The 19,681-nt window shown below is 36.8% G+C and overlaps 1 protein-coding gene across 4 annotated transcripts in view; it reads right to left on the bottom strand.

The window, feature by feature from the left end:
- Positions 1-3,521: 3,521 nt before the first annotated feature.
- LOC121423095 (eukaryotic elongation factor 2 kinase-like) overlaps positions 3,522-19,681 on the bottom strand; it is a 39,531-nt gene continuing 23,371 nt past the window's right edge. For all 4 annotated transcript variants that reach the window (XM_041618381.1, XM_041618383.1, XM_041618384.1 and 1 more), the window contains exons 2-14: positions 16,338-17,037; positions 15,590-15,782; positions 14,918-14,955; positions 13,975-14,146; positions 13,375-13,524; positions 12,020-12,080; positions 11,000-11,199; positions 10,102-10,419; positions 9,148-9,273; positions 7,777-7,965; positions 6,265-6,389; positions 5,245-5,423; positions 3,522-3,751 (exon numbers count right to left, since the gene is read on the bottom strand). In XM_041618381.1, the coding sequence (XP_041474315.1) occupies positions 3,639-3,751; positions 5,245-5,423; positions 6,265-6,389; positions 7,777-7,965; positions 9,148-9,273; positions 10,102-10,419; positions 11,000-11,199; positions 12,020-12,080; positions 13,375-13,524; positions 13,975-14,146; positions 14,918-14,955; positions 15,590-15,782; positions 16,338-16,534 (2,061 nt within the window). In that variant the 5' untranslated portion in view covers positions 16,535-17,037 and the 3' untranslated portion in view covers positions 3,522-3,638. The remainder of the gene's footprint in view (positions 3,752-5,244; positions 5,424-6,264; positions 6,390-7,776; positions 7,966-9,147; positions 9,274-10,101; positions 10,420-10,999; positions 11,200-12,019; positions 12,081-13,374; positions 13,525-13,974; positions 14,147-14,917; positions 14,956-15,589; positions 15,783-16,337; positions 17,038-19,681) is intronic.

Below are 19,681 nucleotides of genomic sequence, written 5' to 3'. Positions count from 1 at the left end.
GCCAATGTAGACCTATGATAAAATATGTATTTTTTAAACTAATCTAAACTTGTACATGTACAAATTTTGTATGTTTACAAACAACACAACTCCATTGATACATCCTACAAAAGAAAAATATTTCTTTCACTTGGAGGGAAGAATCATAAAATAATCACATAATAAAATACAAATATGACAATGACTTTTAATTCTTAAAACATAGTAAATCAACATCAATAACAGAAAGAGGAGGGATAGAGTTGTTCTTACTTGAGATGCAGACATTTTGTAGAAGTTATCATATAACACAAATAATTAATTGTTCTTTCATGATTAATGAATAGAAATAAGAGGTAAAGACATTTATTAGTTACAATATATAATGGTGGAAGCTACAGGGTTATGTACTCTACATCGTAATGCAAGAATCAACAGAATCAATGTTTCCATGTTCATCAAAAACTTTCGACTGATCCAACTTTGAAAGAATGGAAAATATCTGATTGATATTCATAGGGAGGAGCACACAAGAAATGTTAACATTTACGAGCCAAACTTGGCGAGAAATTAATTTACATACAAATCTACAAATCCCCATTTTGTCACAAGGAGAAAGATTATTTCATTCAAATAAATTTTGGCACTGAATATACAACTGCAAAAGCTCATACTAGTTTCAGAATTTTTTTTCAATACTAATCAATCAACAAATCAATTGGACATCATTAAACACGAACATTAATCACAATAGAAAAATATTGGAAATAGTGAAAAATAGAAATAAATTTTAAGTCAGCTCAGAGTTGATCAAGTACACTGTCATCAGTAACAAAGACAAAACATTAAGTGTTCTCAATATTTACACTAAATCAACCAATCATACTTGCATTGGATGGTGCCAAGCTTACTTGTTATTGTGCCACACTCAATCCAGGTGAGGTGAATGGGTACCCGGCAGGATTAATTCCTTGAATGCACCGAGTGCTGGAAGGCAGCTCGAGCTAAAGCCATGGTAATAATACTAGTAGTGCGCCTGAGAATAGATTATTTCTATATAGTTCTATATATAGATGGTACTATACAAATGCCTATTAATTATATTATCATTATCGGTGACTAGGAGATGGGAAGGTAATACCGGTACACTTTGTGCAACTTAAATTTCCCTCAAGTATGTTGAGTAACATGCTGCATAAGACTGGCAGAGATACTCTCGTGTCTTTAGAATCTTGCTTATGCACCTGAGAGAGAACCTCAAGGTGTACTCGTTATCTACGGTTACTCCTGAAAATAGAATTGCCTCTCATCAAATACTGTGCCAGAACGCCCTCACGAGGGAACTTAACGTTCAATTGCCTAAACACGAACATTGCCATGTACACATGGTATAGTACCTATTAACACGCAATTCAGAATGCACATCAATGGGCTGTGTCTACTTGTTAGCCATGCATCAAAGTCAACACAGTAAAATAACAAAACCGGAACTATTGTATTTGTGCTACTTGTATGTACAGTGTCCACAGGTACAGAGAGCTTGAAAGTACTTTCAAGTACATGAATCATATAAAACAGTATACAATGCTATTTCATTACCTGCAGTTACATGTATATACATAAGCTGTCTTCAATGTCATTATGCATTCAATTAAATTAATACATTTGAAGTGTACTATAAATAGTCAAATATACCACAGAAAGCCTCCTTTGCAAGTATCAAACTAGTCGACTTTTAGAATTTGGTTATTCCAAGAGGAACGCCCAGTTCAGGTAGTCAACAGGTTAAAGCATCTCACCCTAAGTCAAACTTTCCTACAAGAATCTTGCGAGTATCTCTTTATCACTTATCTTACCACCGTATCAAAGACAAAACAATGGGATATACAGAAAAGCCACTGTGAGAGACGCTTGAGCACCTTCATAGTGGGATTCCTGCTATTAAGGATGCACCAGAAACTTTCGGCAAGGTGCGTAAATGTGGTGTCTTCTCTCTGGACAAATCTATATTCTTACCTCAATCTTAATATCTTCAAGTAGTACAGTCACACGACCCTTTCATATGCCCATAAGATTCCAATCATGTACATCTTATTTCGTCGAGAGGCCTTATGCATTGGCGTCATCACCATCTTAGATGTCAGTCCCATTGCCAATTTGCAGCTGGCCCATCTCTGACAACTCTGTTTACGTGTATTCCTATAGCCTCTGAGGGAGGGCGCTATGAGATTAAGGTGTCACATGTATAATGTCTCCACTGTTATAATCCAACTAACAGTCCAAAATTAAGTTTAAACACACACAAAAATAGTTGATATGATATCAAGGATCAGTGTTTCTTCCAATTAAATGGTTATATTCTCTGCTACCAGTGCAGTTACAGTGAGTTGCTTTCTACATGGCCTGTGTATCACAGTGAGGTAGGCATTATGATATAGAAATGATGATATATGTACAACTTGTGAAATGATAAGTTATATATTACTATGTAAACACAACCTTAGCCAAAGTGCAAATCAAGTTATTCATATAGAATCATGTTTAAAGAACATGCCAATATGTATGATGAATTTGAATATTTTGGTGTTGCTTATAATGGATGAGGTCAATTACCAAAGTAACTATTCAAGCAAAAATTCTGATTCGAACATTAATCTTTCATAAACACCTAATTAATCATATTTTGGGGAAACTGGTTATTTCTATTAAACTGAATTTGATTTTAAATCGTCCCATTACCCATTACTCTACTTCACAATTTTTTCCCCCTCTATTCCTTGTTTTGTTATACACCATAATTTATCATGAGAAATCAGAAAAAAACTCCTGGCCTTTCCACAAAAATATATATTTACAAAAATATACAGACAGACATCATACCGTCTTGAAGGTGGACTCAAAATAGAATAGTTTCACTTTTATAAGCTTAAACAACGACAAATAATGAAAAAAAATATATCTGTATGCACCGAACTTTGTCTAGTGAAAACATACACTTATGTACAAAAGAGAAATTTAACATGACCTTTTTTATTATAGGCAAATGAACCGGCCAACTTGCCTTGACACAAAAAACTTACATTATCTTACAGTAAGTCTACAAATAAGAGATTCTCAGAAAAAAACAGCTTAAATCTAAAATTGTGCATACAATCTTGTCGATGATTAAAATATGACATTTCAAGAAGACCCTATTATCAATCAAAAAGTACTAAAATAATCTCCTTTTTTATCATGGAGCTATTGCTGAAAATGATGCATGTGAAATATGAATTGTGCTATGACAGAAAAAAGTAATGAATTTGCACTTTTTGAAGACAAATTGCAGTGAATAAATACAAAAGAGGAGGAATGTGTTTCTGGCTGTTTGCGGTAAAAATTATATTAAAAAGTGATAGTAATTATAAACGGAATAGAAAAGAAAATCAATAGAAAAAATGCCAATTAGAAATAAAAAGGAAACATTTTCATAAAATGGGAGCTTGATCTTATAAAACTAATGTAACAGTTTCAAACGAAATCATTGTGAAATGTCTGAAATCATTGTGAAAGGTCAGACATATCAACCCCACATAAAACTTTGCTTGTAGGAGTGGGGGAGCCACAGTAGGATGAATACAATATACAAGAGGAGTGATACGGCTTCCCCATGAGCCTCTTTACTCTTCCTCCATCTCACCGTAACACTCCTCAGAGAGCATGTAGTACTTGTTGGAGAGGCGACCTTTCATGGCAGCGATTGCTCCTTCTGCAGCTTCATTGTAAAGCTCAGCTAAAATAGGGGAAAACAAAAAAATTTGCTAAATTGAGAAACATGACTCCACTTTCACAAACTACAGAATTAATCATGCCATAGGGTCAGATGCATAAAAAGTAGCACTTTTGTTGGCTTTTGCTTGATTCCGTATGTGCATAAAAATAAGCGAGCAAATGCTTTTGCTGGTTAGCTCGAGTAATTGCTAATTGCCTGCTGGCATTTGCTTGATGATTAAGCATATGCATAAAGCAAACGTTTTACTTATGCATTTAAGCATTTGCTTGGGGTTTTTCAAGATCCATCAGAGCAGCTTGAGCGTTTTCTCGCCCAGAGCGTTCGTGTTTTATAATCTTGCATATGCACCTGAGAGAGAACCTCAAGGTGTACTCAGTAGCTTGCATGTACAAGATTTCTTCCTAGTAAGTGCCAACCGAATGCCAACTATATATTTATCAATTAGAAACATGTTAAAGGAATAATTTTGAGACCACATCTAAAGAGAGGATTTTATAAGAGAGAAGCACTACCACACCTGTGCATTTGAGTCCCACCTTTGTACTGTGAGTCATGTTTGCACCAGCGCGCTGCAGTGTGTCGTCGCTATTGTTCGAACCTCTAGCAATTGCTTTCTAAAGGCAAGAAAATGGTTTAGGCACAGGCAAAGGTTTATGCAAACAAAATAAAGCAGTTGCTATGGCACGATCTTTTGCTTGGCTCGCAAATTCTTGCAAGGAATTGCTTTTTATGGTTTCCATTGAACTAGCCAGGGAATCCTGATCTTGATATAGATCTGGGGCTCGTTTCATACAGGACTTGCAACTGCTGTAACTTTGCCATTATGGCAACTACCATGGTAACAAGGATCAGCAGCCAATCAAAATCAAGGTTACCATGGTAGTTGGCAAAGTTACAACAGTTGCAAGTCCTCTATAAAACGGTCCCCTGATGATCAAGTTCATTTGATAACATCCATGTGGTATGTTTCAATTTGTCTCTATTAAACTGACAAGCACTGAAGGTTTCCTCTTGGCGGTGTTTCACAAATCTTAATGTTGATTTTTTTTAAAATCAATTTCAATCAAAATAACACCCCTGGGAATGAGTCACATTGATCACAATCACTGACGATTCAATGTTTCCTGACCAGCCTTATTCAGGTTCTTATCGTAATCATGGGAGCTATCATGAAAGGATTTGTAAGACACTTTATTTGACAGTTACTATGGTAACAGTGCTTCTCAGCCAATCAAAATCAAGGGAAGTTGTCAGAAAATGTTGATGAAATGCTCCCTCATGTTCCCCAGCTCAATATATGTCAGCCATTTTAGCACTCATCATCAGGTAGTTTATGTCAATCAGCACAAAGTCTATTTATTGGCAATCTCTAGTTTCTTATCAAAATATGGTCATCCATCCCTTTGATATATAGGTTCGCATCTAGAAACTTATCCATTATACCCCAAGAACTGTTTATTTTCATTTGATTGTATCATAAAAGGACTACTTACCAGCTTTTTCAGGTTTCTTATCAAGATCTGGTCCTCCATAACGATACATTTCAGCCATCCTAGCCTGGATCAGGTAGTTTGGATCGTCCATAGTGGAATCAAAATGGCCGTCTTCATCAGGAGTCTCCGTGGTGACGGCTTCTTCATACCAGTGCATGGCCTCCAACCAGGACTTTTGTCTAAGGGAAGAAAATAAAAACTTAAGTTTAATACTGTTGCAGGATATGAAAGCCACATCAAAACAATGAGCACAGAGATTTGTGAATACGCAGAAGTAACAGTAAGTGAAACAATGGATTATTCAATGCATTCCATTGAATTTAATGCCTTTGACACTGTCAGATCAGAAATGAATTCCATTTGTAATTTTAGAATTTTCAAAAAATTTACAATGTAATCAGGCTGTTACATGTGCATACATCACACAGACCAAGGTAAGTTTTTTTTATTTATCCCTTGGATCTACAAGTTACTGTGACAAATGGCCATGCCCTCAATGATTTGACCTTGTGACCCCAAATCTGATCAAGGCCCTGTAACACAAAGGTTATTGATTAATCGCTAAATAATATGGCCCATCAAGATTATGCTGCTCAATAGACTGATTAGACCCCAATCAGAACTGTTCTTTCAAATTAGGGAACATGTGCTATCCTTTGATTTACAGGGACCAGATCATCTTTACTCCCATAAGCATACTTGAGCCAGGTTTGAATTTGATCACTCAATTATCAACTACATGTAAATCAGAAATAAAAGTTAGAATTATTAACAAACCTATGTTTAGCATTTAATGCTCTTTTTGAATAATGTTGTGTCTATTCCTTAACTCCCAAAAGATTTTCTTGCATGGGCAATCCTGGCTAGAATACATTTTCGAGAGTCTAGATTTGACTTATATTGGCAGGAATCTGGGTGGGGATTCACCAGGTCAAAATCAATCCCAAATTAGCTGGGATTGGTTCAAAGATTCTCCAGATGGATTGTAGTGAATCAGTCCCTGAAAAGACAAACTTTTACCTTGCACTTCCGAGGTTGTACCCGGTGTCGTAGGCTCTGGCCACGATCAGTATGGCTGCTCTATCCCCTGCCACAGCGGCTGTCTCCATGTATTCCATTCCCTCATTGATGTAATCATCATCATCCTGTAAAGATGATGAGTAAATAAATAAAAATGGTGAAGTGGCTTGTAATGGGGACCCATAAAAATGAAAGCAGTACATCAGGGAAAAAATTACACAGGGGCTGGGGGGTATTCAGCCCCCAAATGCTCAAAAGGACCCATTCACTGCCATGTTATAGCTTATCCAATGATGCAAAATTTGGCAGTAGGTTGTCAAAAGTAGCCCTCGAAAATTAGTAATAAAAATTAATTGCCCCCCCCCCCGAGAGGCTCAAAAGAGTCTTTGAAATCCTCACTCATTACAATGGGATTGTCATTTTTTTCAAGCAACCCGAGAGGCTCAAAAGAGTCTTTGAAATCCTCACTCATTACAATGGGATTGTCATTTTTTCCAAGCAATCTGCTTATGACAATCCTTCTCCTGCAAATTGTGAATATCATATAGTTAATCATTTTTGTCTGGAATTATCTTTTTAGTACTCTTTATTTATGATTCATGCCAAAAATGCTGACGTATTGTGTTTATTATGTTATGAAAAATGTATTATACGAATGTTATGGATGCAGAAGAAAACAATAAATCAGAATCAAATCAAATATTAAATCTTATCCAAAGTTGCAGAATTTGGCAGTGGGTTGTCAAAAGTAGTCCCTGAAAATGAAATATTGATTGAGCAGTGCACGTTTCGCTGACTGGTGCATTCTCTCCAATTATCCTGTTTGAAAGTGTCGTGGTACAGTGGCTTGGATCTAATTTCTTACAACTAAATTTTCAGATCAAACCTGCAATCTGTTTCCCAGGTGTCTGCTAAAATGACATTCAAAATGGCATCCATCTTCCCCAACAACTATTCAATATTTCAACCGCACTCCATAACATTAATACCAACAACATTTGACCACAGAGAAATAAGCAAGGACCTAGTTCATAATGAATTCCATATAATGCTCTGCTGTTAAAAGCCAGAGTTATTGTTTACTCCAGAGTAATGCCCATTATACTGCTCTATGCAGGTGCATAGTTCCTACAGAAATTGTCTTTGTAACCAGGTGGGTGTTTCACAAAGATGAATTAGAGTTGCACTTTAATACTGAGTTGCGTACAGTATAAAAGGCTTGACCATATTGGTCAGATTGTGTCATGAGGACGTGCACCAATGCCATCTATCAATAAGATCCCGCGTTGAATATCATGTACGCATCGGCATTTAAGTGCGACTTAAGTCATACTTAAATCTTTGTGAAACACCCCCCTGATCTCTAAAGATATGTGTATAAGAGCAGGCATCATACTGGTTGCTGACTTTCAAACGCTCAGGTGACACATCCTGGTTTACTCATGAAACACTGAGAAATCACCATAAGATGACCTTAAAACAACCCTACTAGTACGACAAGGTGTTACCTACCGGTACGGTCACCTCTGTGAGTACATCATGGCTCAGCTGGAGGCATATCCTGGCCATGGCTTGAATAGCCTCAAGGACACCACAATCCGCAGCATGACGCAGATGATAGAGGGCGGCCTCCATGTTACGGTCGTTATCATCCGCCACAAAACGTCCAAGCTCATGGTATTTAGCCATATCCAGATGAATCTTGGGGAACAAAAGTAACAAGAATGACAATTTGTTAGTGGAATACCATATCACTAAACATGTGCCCTATGCAATCTCGTTAAAACTTATCAGTACCATTATATGTCTTAATCATTCTCATCTAATTAAAGGCAGTTTTTACAAATTCTCATCTCAATATTTCTGTTCTGATTCCTCAGATTCCAAGACATTTGCTCTGACTGGATTTAACACTATGCCCTATTCTAAACCTAACCCTGAATCTCACTGTAACCCTTACGCTATATCTTAGACGATATGTCTAGATCAACTGTCACTGGAGCAAATGTCTCACTGGTTCCTCCAACACAGAGTCCTGCCTTTTTTTTTCACATGATATAGATTTCTTGATTGTCCAACTTTCTTTCAATTGTCATTTCTTTCTCTCTCCATCCATTCCCCCTCCACACACCCTTCTATTGCTATATGTACACATACTATCTACATCCATGTATCAAGATATTATTTTCACCTCTTTTGCTCCAATGAAATCAAGCAAATTAATGCAAGGGCACTTGCCCCTCCCCCTTAAGAAATCTATCATTTCATACAATTTGTTTTGTAACGTTAAAGACAGCCTTGAAGAAATTATATATCATAAAGCTTGTGTACATTTACCAGCTATCATTCTCTCTTGGGGTGTCAGCAAGTCAAAACCTAGCATCTAACTGATATCATCAGAGCTCATTGATAATTACGTCACTGATATTATCAGAGCTGTCAACTTGTATGAACAATGTTCCAATATTTGGACTATTCAATGCCAGTTTGTTGAGGTGTTGTGTCGCAGTGGTTGATTCTTGGAACTCTGAACCACAAGGTACAGGGTTCCACTTCCACCCAGTACAGTAAATAGGTACCAAATAGGAAGAATTTTCTTGAATGCTGTTATACAAATGGGTCCCACTTCATAAAGATTTGTTACAGTAACAAATGCACAATTCCCATAACAAGTTCACAATCAGCTAATAAAATTTAAAGATTTTGCAAATTTGTTACTGTAACAAGTTTTATGAAAGGGACCCCCGATAAGGTTAGCCAAGTTAAAGCTGGTGTAATAGTATGCGCTGCTTAATAATCTCTTTATAAATGTTCCATATTACAATTATTGTTATCAATAATATATTTTACCATGATACATAACAAGGATGAGTTGTTACCTACCTGTCCTAGGATGGATCCTCCGGTGCTGGTCATCAAGAGATTCTTTCTCAATTGAACCTCCAGGTTCACACAGGATGGTCTGTGGTTCACATTCCTTTCCAGAAATTTGGCCCTTTTTTCTTCATCCTGTCAAAGAAACAACAACATCAATAGAAGATTTGTGTCCTACCTTAAAAAACACTTGTGATTGATCCAATCAACCTCAACTATATGGAAATCCATCATTGTCATAATTTTTTCAATTTTTCAACATGAAATTTGCACAATGTCATTTGGAGACAAAAAGGAAGCACACTAAACTGTCAAGAAAACGATATATGGAAAGATACATATCATGGCTGACAAAACCTAGTATTTAAAATTTAAATATTTTGATGACAGCTCAGAATAAGCTAGATTTTAGAGTTAAAACAAGGGTAGAAACCTTTTTTTGCCTTGACAGAATTCTTCACAGGTATCGGGAGACTGTTTTCGGACAATATGAGACTGCCACCATTGCTATATTTTTATAATACAGCCTTTTCTAGGCCGCCTTCATTTTTATTTTATTTTGAGACAAGGTTTTATCAGCCCAGCCTTGATGTACATCGTATCGAGAAAACAGTTTCAACAAACATGCGTTTCAGAAGTTTGAGTTGCTGGCTTTCCACTGTTGTGGTTGGTGGGATCAATTTCACCTCATTGTAACATGAGGCTCTGGTTATACAGTGATGGGGTAAGTAAAATGCTGTATGACTTTGGGTTTCATAGATATATGTACTTTACCATCATTGAATCTTGGGTATATATGCTACTCTCGGAAAACAAGAAAAGGTAGTCTTTATGGGGAGGTGCGATCCATGGACAGGTTTTGTTTGTATGCTTATCAAAGAAAACAGAAAATCGAGCTCTTAAGGTTAAACAATAGAGGTTTATCTGTATCGTTACTTGACTGCCAGGAACAGTTATACTCACGTTAGACAGCGTCTCGCTCTCCGAATCCAGCCTAAACCGTGCCGTCCTCCGGAACTGATTCAGCATGCTTGGAGGTGGAGACATCGACATGGCGACGTCGTCTGGTGATGAAGGGAGCTCCTGGAAGGAAATGCGCCTGGGAGGGGACTCGGCAAGAGGAGATAAGACTACGCTGGAGTTGGTAGACCCTGTTGACATCTGGGAGTTGGACCGCTCAAAGATGACAAACTGGGTCATGTCCAGGGGGGAGATGGAGGGCCTGGCGCGAGGTTTGAAGACCCGGTTCTCGGTACCTCGGCAGATGGTATTAGAGCTTTTCTGCAGGAAAAGACAACAGACACTTGCGCCAATCAAATATATTGTCTGTAGTATCAAGAGTTTCTTACAAGTTTTTAGGATGTGATATACGATTCAATTCATTGCACTCAGTAAAGAATGAAGGTGCAATACGTGTATGGCCTGCAGGCCAAATGCGCAATGGTGCCCTAGATATCATGCATATTTGTGGGAATTTGCTTTTTGCTTTCAATATTTTTGCTCCTTTTTCATAGATTAATGCATGGAAAAAACTCAATCTTTTTTCATATTTTTGCTAAATTCAGAGGTGTTGTACAACACAATTAGCGAAGATTCTTATTCGTGCAATGGTGCGACATTTCACATTCGGTGAAATAGAGAGACACTCTATTCAACTCGGTTATGCCTCATTCTTTCTTTCACCTCATGTAAAAAAAATCTCGCACCATCACACTCATGCATATTCGCTATTTGTATATTAGTGAAACAGGTCTGGGTTAAGAAAACACATGCACATTCCATTTCATTTCTCTGTTGGAGGAGTAAAGCAAGCCTGCATATGCCGACTTGACCCAAGACAAGACAAGAGACAAGATCTCACCTGAAGCTTGATATATTTCTCATGATCACTGAACTCCGAGGTGTGGAGGTCAAACTGTGTCAACTCTAAGTGATCACAGATCTCATTGCAGGCATGGGTAGCGAAGAAGAGCGCCATCCCACGGCATCCAAGGTTACCATCGTTGTATTCCTTGCCAGTGGAGGTGTGGATTTGAGGATCGGTGTACAGATCACCCACACCTATGGATAATCAGGAAAAACAGTGATTGCTCAATTTAAAGCATGATGGGATTGAGAATGTTTGAAGGTAAAACAACCTTCCATTATAACGCAGTTGGGTGAAATTGTTTCAGGAAAGTTCAACCCTCTGAAATTTAAAACTTTTTTCTATTTATCCTTTTTTTCAGATTATTATTATCCAAGGGTCTGTATTCAGTTCAATATTTCCTTGAAAAGATCTGTATTTTACTTGATATTTAAGATATCTCTTATGGGGAAAAGCTAAGTATGCAGTGCTAAGAAACATTTGTATTAAGCACTATATAAATGTTGCATATTATCATTATTATCATTAAAAGCTATGCTTTGAACATCTTACCAATCATCCTGTTCTCTGCAGGATTCAAAAGTTCACTTTAATATCACAATGCTATTAGTAAGAATATTAGCTAAAATTTATGTTACAATGATCTTTATTTAGTATAGAAGTATATGGTACAAGTACCAGTCGCATTGCTAATTAAAAATGAAAGGAAAGGGAACCATTCCCAAATGCAATAAGTTAGGCCATTCCTTTAAAAAAAAACTCGCTAATAGCACCAAGTCATAACAAATCTGTAAATTGGAATTATTTAATTATCTATTTTAATTTATATTATTTACATCCATTTTCATTACCAAACATTCTATGAGTAAAAACAATAATTTATTAAGGAGTGAAAGACAATCATTTCCAGGTTTGACGAATTTGTACACCTATGTGCTAATGCCCAAATGCGACTGTGTCTGTCAAATCTTTAAAACTAATATTGATAAGTACACAGTCTGAGACACTACTTACCTTGGATGTCTACAACAATGAGCTTGTGACCTGAACGCTCAAAGGTGAAATGGCTGAATGCCTGAAAGGAAATAAACAGGAAGATTATGATTTAAAGACCACAGCACTAGTTTGTTTTCCTGCTATATTACTTAGACTTTGGACATTCTGGCCCCTATTTTGAAGTCTGGTTTAATGCAAACTCTGGTCAAAAGTTGTGGATTAACTATGGATAGCCAATTAAGACATGTCTTGCAGTAGAGGTTCACTGCATCAGCTCATTTGAATCTCAATCATTCATCACTGTCTGGGAAAGATAAATAAGTTGGCTGTCTTCACCATTTAAACATTGGGAAAGAGCATAATAAATATACAAAACAAATTTGGACACATTTGGCTTCCCATAATTTTTAAAAGCAGTGATACCATGGTATACGTTGGATTCAACTTCAGAATACAAGTCTCTATCTCTGCCTTTGTTGATGAGAGGGCTAAAGGAGATAAGGATAAGAATGGATTTTCTGATTATGAAGGATAAGGTTGCATAATTGATTCCAACTTAGATTGTTTCACAGCCACATTGTTTATATTAAGTTGTGGACATGTATAGATTTTAATAATTATCTTTTAGTCAACCTAGAAGATAATATTGCATTTTCCATGAAACTGTGTGATAACTCTATTGATACTGCAATGTCCCTGTGAGAGAGTTACTACCTGGCAAGATGATGGCCGGTTCAAATCTCATGGATTCCATCATTTTTAGGCATTTCTATTTCAAATCTAGATTCACAAAACATTGACATGATACATGATTTGAAACTGATGATTACTAACGTTAGAACCTTCTGAAAAAAAAAATCTTAAATTGCTTATTTCCAATTGGTCTAATGCTTATTTGTGCAATTACAACTCATGTACTATCATTTGGTCTACATTCAGTTCGTCCACTATCCACAATTGCCATTTTGTCCACTCATCATTTCATCTGATAACCAGTTGGTCCAATATCCATTTGGTCCATATACCATTTGGTCTAATCATATTAAGTGTTAATCGGGTGAAATGAGTGAAAAGAAACTGGGTATTAGACAAACTGGTTATGAGACAAAATGATCATAGACAAAGTGATTACCGGTATTGGAACACATGGTTACTGGCCTAAACACTTGTTAGACAAAATGTTGGACGGAATGGTATTAGACAAAATGAAGTAGACCAGGTGATGAGTGAACAAATTCGCAACAGACAAATTGGCAATTTACCATCTTGAATTTAACCCTTATCATCAACATGCACATACAAACTATGCTCATATTTGTGATAGGTCACAGAACCCTTTGAATTATACTATGTGTTTTTGTATAGAATCATACCTGTGGTGTCAGTCGGAGAGCTTCGTCCCTAACAAAACCAGAGTTTGAGTTGTATTTCATGTATTTTCCCTCTATGTAGCTCTCCAGATGGAACAAAGGCTTGCCAGGGCGATCCATGAACTCTATGACTGCCATCTGAAAGATATCCACCTGCAAAAGGAATATGAATAATAAAAAAATACTATGTCCGAAAATCGAAAATCCATTAAAAAAGTCAAATAAAAGTGATTTAACAAGCAATAAATGTGAATTCTTTTTTAGCTTTGCTAGTTATCACTGAATAAAATGGCCAATCACGATCATCTTTGCATGCGCATTTCGCTCAGTAAACTGACTAGGAACCAATCAGAATCGTTCTTTCAAATTATCAATTAATCATTAACCTTTGTGTGACGGGGCCCACATCTCTCAACCATTCTGAATTGAGAGGAAAGAATATGAATATATTATCATTCTGAGCTCTTGTTTTGATATAACATTTCTTTCTTTCTTGATAACTTTACTACACAATGCTAGCTAGGGGAAATCCTGTAAATTTACCTATTTTTAAACAAAATCATCCATTTTTACCAGTTTCATGGATTGACAGGTCTGACTCACCTTCTTAGGAGGATTATGACGGTTGAACTCCTCCCCCCAGATCTTGGCGTCCATCTGAAGACGAACATCCTGAAAGTAGACCTCTCGATCCACCGTTTCCATGTAACGCTTAGCTACAAAGTTACCCGCATTCTTCCAGTTCTGAGCCTTGCTGAAGTTAGACTTCTTCTTCCTATAATAGATAAAACAAACAATCAACTGAATCAGCACCTGAAATTGTGATAATTGTCTTGATTTTTTTATCTACATAATGCTAATATACTCAATAATAAATGCAATGTCAAAAACGCCTTGAATTAAATACAAATTCAATGAACTGAAAATACCTAAAGAATTTCCTCTTCTCTGCGGTCAAGAATACTCCCACCAAAATATTTGTAAAACGCAAGCTATTCAGTGAAGGGCTTTTGAAAAAGTGACAATAAAATCATGAAACAACCATTCCTAAGATATCAGATTGATTACATATTTTGATAATCAGCGTCTGAAATTGTGATAATTGTCTTGATTTTCTTATCTATGTTATGCCAATATACTCAGCAATAAATGCAATGTCAAAAACGCTTTGAATTCAATACAAGTTCAATGAACTGATAATTTCCTCTTCTCTGAAGACAAGAATACTCCCATCAAAATATTTGTAAAACGCAAGCTATTCAGTGAAGGGCTTTTGAAAAAGTGACAATAAAATCAGGAGACAACCATTCCTAAGATATCAGATTGATTACATATTTTGATACATGAGAACCTGTGATAGAGTTTTTTTTTTCATATTCAAGTATCAGATATTAATTGAACCACTAATCTCATTACATCCATAGAGATTTAATGGTATCCTGTTCCAAATAATGTGATAGTCTCTCTATCAAAGGTAGTCTTTTTTGACAAAGGGACTTCTTTCAATGGTATTACTGAGGTTGATACATGAAAGAAAGAAACTTACATTCTAAAACACTCTCTCATGGCTCCATGGGCAAAGGGCTGAGAAAAGAGAATAGAAAGTAATTACAGCTTTCGTTATATCCTAATGAGTCACAATATCTCAAGTGCCTGTGCCATAAAGAATTAATAAATATAGTAACTTTGCAACTGCAAATGGAAACTATGATTGTTACGATGGTCAGTTGCCTATCCACATCTAGGTTTTCATGGAAGTTACCGCAATAACTCATCAATATTTGAGATGCTATCAGCGTGTTCTGATGTCTCATAACATAATGCTTATTTAGTAGAGATTACGAAATCAATTCCACTTGACCTTTATTAATACATTTTTAAATTATTTTTTAAAGTTTTTTTTTAATATTATTTCTTTGTTCCTTTTTGTAACATATTTTGACATGAATATTGTAAATAATAGACAAATTAGTCATCATTCAAGTGTGCATATATTTTGAAACCAACTGATAAAAATATTGGATTGTGGATGAGGAATCATTAAGAAACAGAATGTAGTTGAAGATTCAAGCTGATCCTATGAAAAGTTGTTGTGGCATTGTAATATTGATTAAAGGATTGTGTAAGATCTTCATACAATCCTGGTAAAAACAAATTTCTACATTTACTGATAAATTTTATTTAAACAGAAACAAAAAGGGACGGATAATAGACTAACCTCTGAAGTTATCTTGACCTCAACTTGATCCTGAACCCAGGTCTTGTCGATGGCATTATAGCGATGCCTGATGGCCTTCTCAGAGGTAAGGTCCTCCAGATGGAATTCCTTCCAAGGATCATTCATCAGCCTGACACGTCTGAATGCCCATCTCCACTTCTTCCTGGCTGATGTGGCACTTCTCTTCTTGGTCCTGGAGAGGGAAACAAAGAAATTGTGCCTCTTCATCATCATGGCTAATGTCCATTTTAATTATGATTTCATAGTTTCATTACCTGGCTGATAGAAGGGCAGTAGTTAAACCACACTCTACATGAAATGTTAAGTGTGCATGATAGGTTGATTAACAACCTTTCTCCATGACCAAGAGGAATGGGAATTGATGTATGCCCTTCTGCCAGGCAAGTTACAATTTGTAGTTTGACCATCATGATAGCATAATAGTTATGCCAGAATCTTGGCAAACGTTTTGATATCATATCTGGCAAAGTCTGAATATTCTTGTATCTGATACTCTGATCATACTCAAAAACATCAAATAGAACTTTAAACTTCCAAAATGTAAACTCCAGAATGGCCCTAATTATGGCCAGCACTGAAAAGAGACACAAGCGGGAAACAAATTGTGTCTGGGCATTAAAACAGTCAAGTTGTTGGACTGCTTTACTTGGGTGCATATGAAAAATCTCCCTACAAGATACAAAAGACTAGCAACACTACTTTCTCTCTGAGGGACTTGATGACTTACTTGTCAATATTCTCATTCTTCAAAGGTGTACTGTGTGTATCTGGTTCCTTGAGCAAGTAGTCCAGCAGGGGTTCAATGTGCATCTCCTCATCGTCGTCATCACTGCTACTGCTATGATGGTGTCCGTTGTAGCTGCCGTTGACCCGACAGTCTCCATCCCCATGGAGGTCAGTGATCTCAAACTGGAGCTCCGCCATGGCGTACTAGGGACTGGTGACCCGGAGCAAAGGGCGGGGATGGTTTGAGGAGGAGGGGGGATGGGTACTGTAGTTCTAAGGAGAGGAGTAAAGGTGGTCGACTTGTTGGGAAGCTTGCGTTCGACGTATACATGAATGAAGCTATCAGGATCAAGGTGTCTATCAACAAGTCAGGGTCTGGTTTCAAGTGCTGAAGAGGGATTAAATACTTCTGGTGCTGTGATATGATACTTTAAGGTTGTGCTTTAACAGAACACGAAAATTACTTTTTACTCCAACCAAAGATTGGAGTTTGCTCTCTCCTATATGTATCCAGTCAGTCAACCCTTAAACCTATCTCTCTCCGTCAGGTTGAGACCTCGGTGAAAGTCATTTCTTGATGGAAGTTTGGAGTAAGCGTGAGACTAGCTAATGATGATCGCAATGGATGGGGAGGAAGCAGAGCCAACTCAGTTTTACCGTAAACAGGATATCTGTCTTTGAGCAGTGAAAGTTCCCGGGATCTGCAGCAAAAATAGGAAGTGAGATAGGAACATGAAAATATCAGATGGAAGCGATTGGAGGAGGTCTTACTGTATATGGGTTCAATAAAAAAAACTATAACCAACACAACATATTGCAGGTGAATGGAACTGACTATTCAATTATTAATGAATCAAACCATAAAAATGAGCCATTCAGTTATCATCAATAAAATTAAAGTATTTTTGTGGCGGTTTCAGTTTTGTTACTTTCATACATCCAAAATTCCCCTTAAATTCCTACTGGTGTGAATGAATGTAAAGGTAAAACCATGAAAGCATCAACTTGTAAAAATATCAGATGAATTAGACAATGAAATCCCGGGGGGGGGGGGGGGGCCACTTCCATTCATGAGTGGATACCATGCGCGACCATGGGGTCTCGAAAAGCACCCTAAACAAGTAATTTCCATATTCTGAAAATGCACCCCTTAACAAGTATTGGCGTGTGAAACCCTACCCTTAACAAGTATTGGAAACAAAACGATACTCTTGGCAAATATTCCCTGAAATGAACCCCTAACAAGTATAGGAGTGTTTTATTGTTACGAGTCCTTCGGTCGTCGGCTTTACCTTATTTGGTTAAGTACGACCCCACCGTTCTACACCTCGCGCAAATCGAACTCTAAACCCGAAGTGTTGGGGCAAAAAGGACATCCTTTATAAAGCACTTTAACTTTGATTTATCATCCCCGCAAATTCGACCCTAAACACGTAATTTTCCGAGCAAAACAGATACCCTTTTTTCATTATTTTGGTGTTTTTGACACCGTAACGTGCCCTATCGTGAAAAAGACATCCTTTTTACATGTTTTTTTGGTCGCCCGTGGTATCCACTCGTCAATGTAAGTGGCCCCCCAGGATGAAATATATAACAAATATGTGTATAAAAAATATTGGCTTACAATCATGTACAACTGAACTGTCATACTGGCCCGACAATAAATCAAATTCTGCTAAAGTGTGGACAATGAATACAGGGTTAAAGGAATTCCAGCTTTGTATGAAAACATATTAATTAGGTGGTCTGTCTACGACAGATCACCTATTGATTTCGTCAGAATTTTCTTTATTTCTTTATTTCTTTATTCATGGTACCTATTTTTTGTCGCCAACTTTTCTCGAAATTGGCTGAATCAATTTTGCTGATTTTTTCGTCATATATAGAATCTATCATAGAGACGGCAAAATAAGCTTTTCAAGGTCATATGGTCATGATGACGTCATCTACGCGCCATTTTGTAAAATTCTTCATTTGATCATATCTTCATTATCAATTATCAAAAATTAACAATATTTACATGACATTAACTTCATGTCAAAGGTCAACTGTCAATGTCATCAAAGGTCATGTAGAGGTCATGACGCGCGCGTACGCGCGCGTCAAAGGTAAAAAAATCGTCCAAATGACCTATAAAATTTTTTGGGTACGTTTCAGGTCATTTTAAGCAATTCAAAAATTTGCGCGCGCGCACGTATGCGCGCGCGTTTTCGCGCGTTTCACCTTAACGCAACGCAGAAAAACCGTTTCTTTAATATCATTGGATCGCTAATAAAATTCTGAGCAATTTGATACCTTGATCAACCTTCTACAACCATTAATAACGAAATTAACACCCGTTAAACTTTGCAGCACGTGTGCGCGCGAGCTCTCACTATAGGCCATATATGGGCAAAAACATGCCTATTGTAAATTCACTGTAGCTCTTTAAAAAGTCCATTGACCCCCAATTTTTTTTTCATATATCGATAGAGTATTAATTGTAAATTTGATTTCATGTCACCATTGTCCCTAAATTATATCGTGACGTCATCAAATAGGCGCCCAAACTAAAAATTTCATTTTTTTCAAAAATGACGTCATCAAATTTATGCAAATTTGGCTGTAACTTCTCGAATATAGATCATTTTTCGCCCAGATTTCAATATGTTGTAGTTTATAATGTACTCTTTCTCCTCAGTTAACATGAATATTCGTTTTGAGAAACGCATCATTGCGTAAAACAGCGATGAAAAGAGGCATGTCATTTTTCCTCATTTTGCGTGTAATCTCTATGGGACATGACTTTTTCCCAAAACTAGATTCGACATTCCTCTATTTCGTGAGCCATATCTCCATTTTTTCTTGTCAGCTTTCCTTGAGCTTTTAACATGTTGTAGCTGAGATTCTGGGCTATCGGAAGTGTGCCCTTCATTTTTTGATCAGATGCCGGGATCATGCCCGTATTTCACTTGCAAAATTGGAACTGTAATTCTCAAAATTGCTTACGTGTAATCTCTATGGGGAATATCGTGGCTCAATGGATAACGCATTTGACTTGCTTTCTCGAGGGCGGAGGTTCGATTCCTGGGGTAGAAAAGATGATTTTTTTTTCATTTTTTTTTCTTTTTGCCATCTCTTACATGATCCTTTATGATAATTAAAAGGTATGAAAGTTAAAATTTAGCAAGATAAAACAGATTATAATTGTTTTTTTCATATCACATGTATTTTGTGTGTAATCTCTATGGGACATGACTTTTTCTCAAAACTAGATTCGACATTCCTCTATTTCGTGAGCCATATCTCCATTTCTTCTTGTCAGTTTTGCCGGAGCTTTTAATATGTTATAGCTGAGATTCTGGG

Source organism: Lytechinus variegatus, chromosome 10, assembly GCF_018143015.1.
Source record: "Lytechinus variegatus isolate NC3 chromosome 10, Lvar_3.0, whole genome shotgun sequence".
NCBI classification, from domain to species: domain Eukaryota; kingdom Metazoa; phylum Echinodermata; class Echinoidea; order Temnopleuroida; family Toxopneustidae; genus Lytechinus; species Lytechinus variegatus.
Note: the sequence above shows the minus strand (reverse complement) of the source record. Positions and strands in the feature narration are given on the sequence as shown.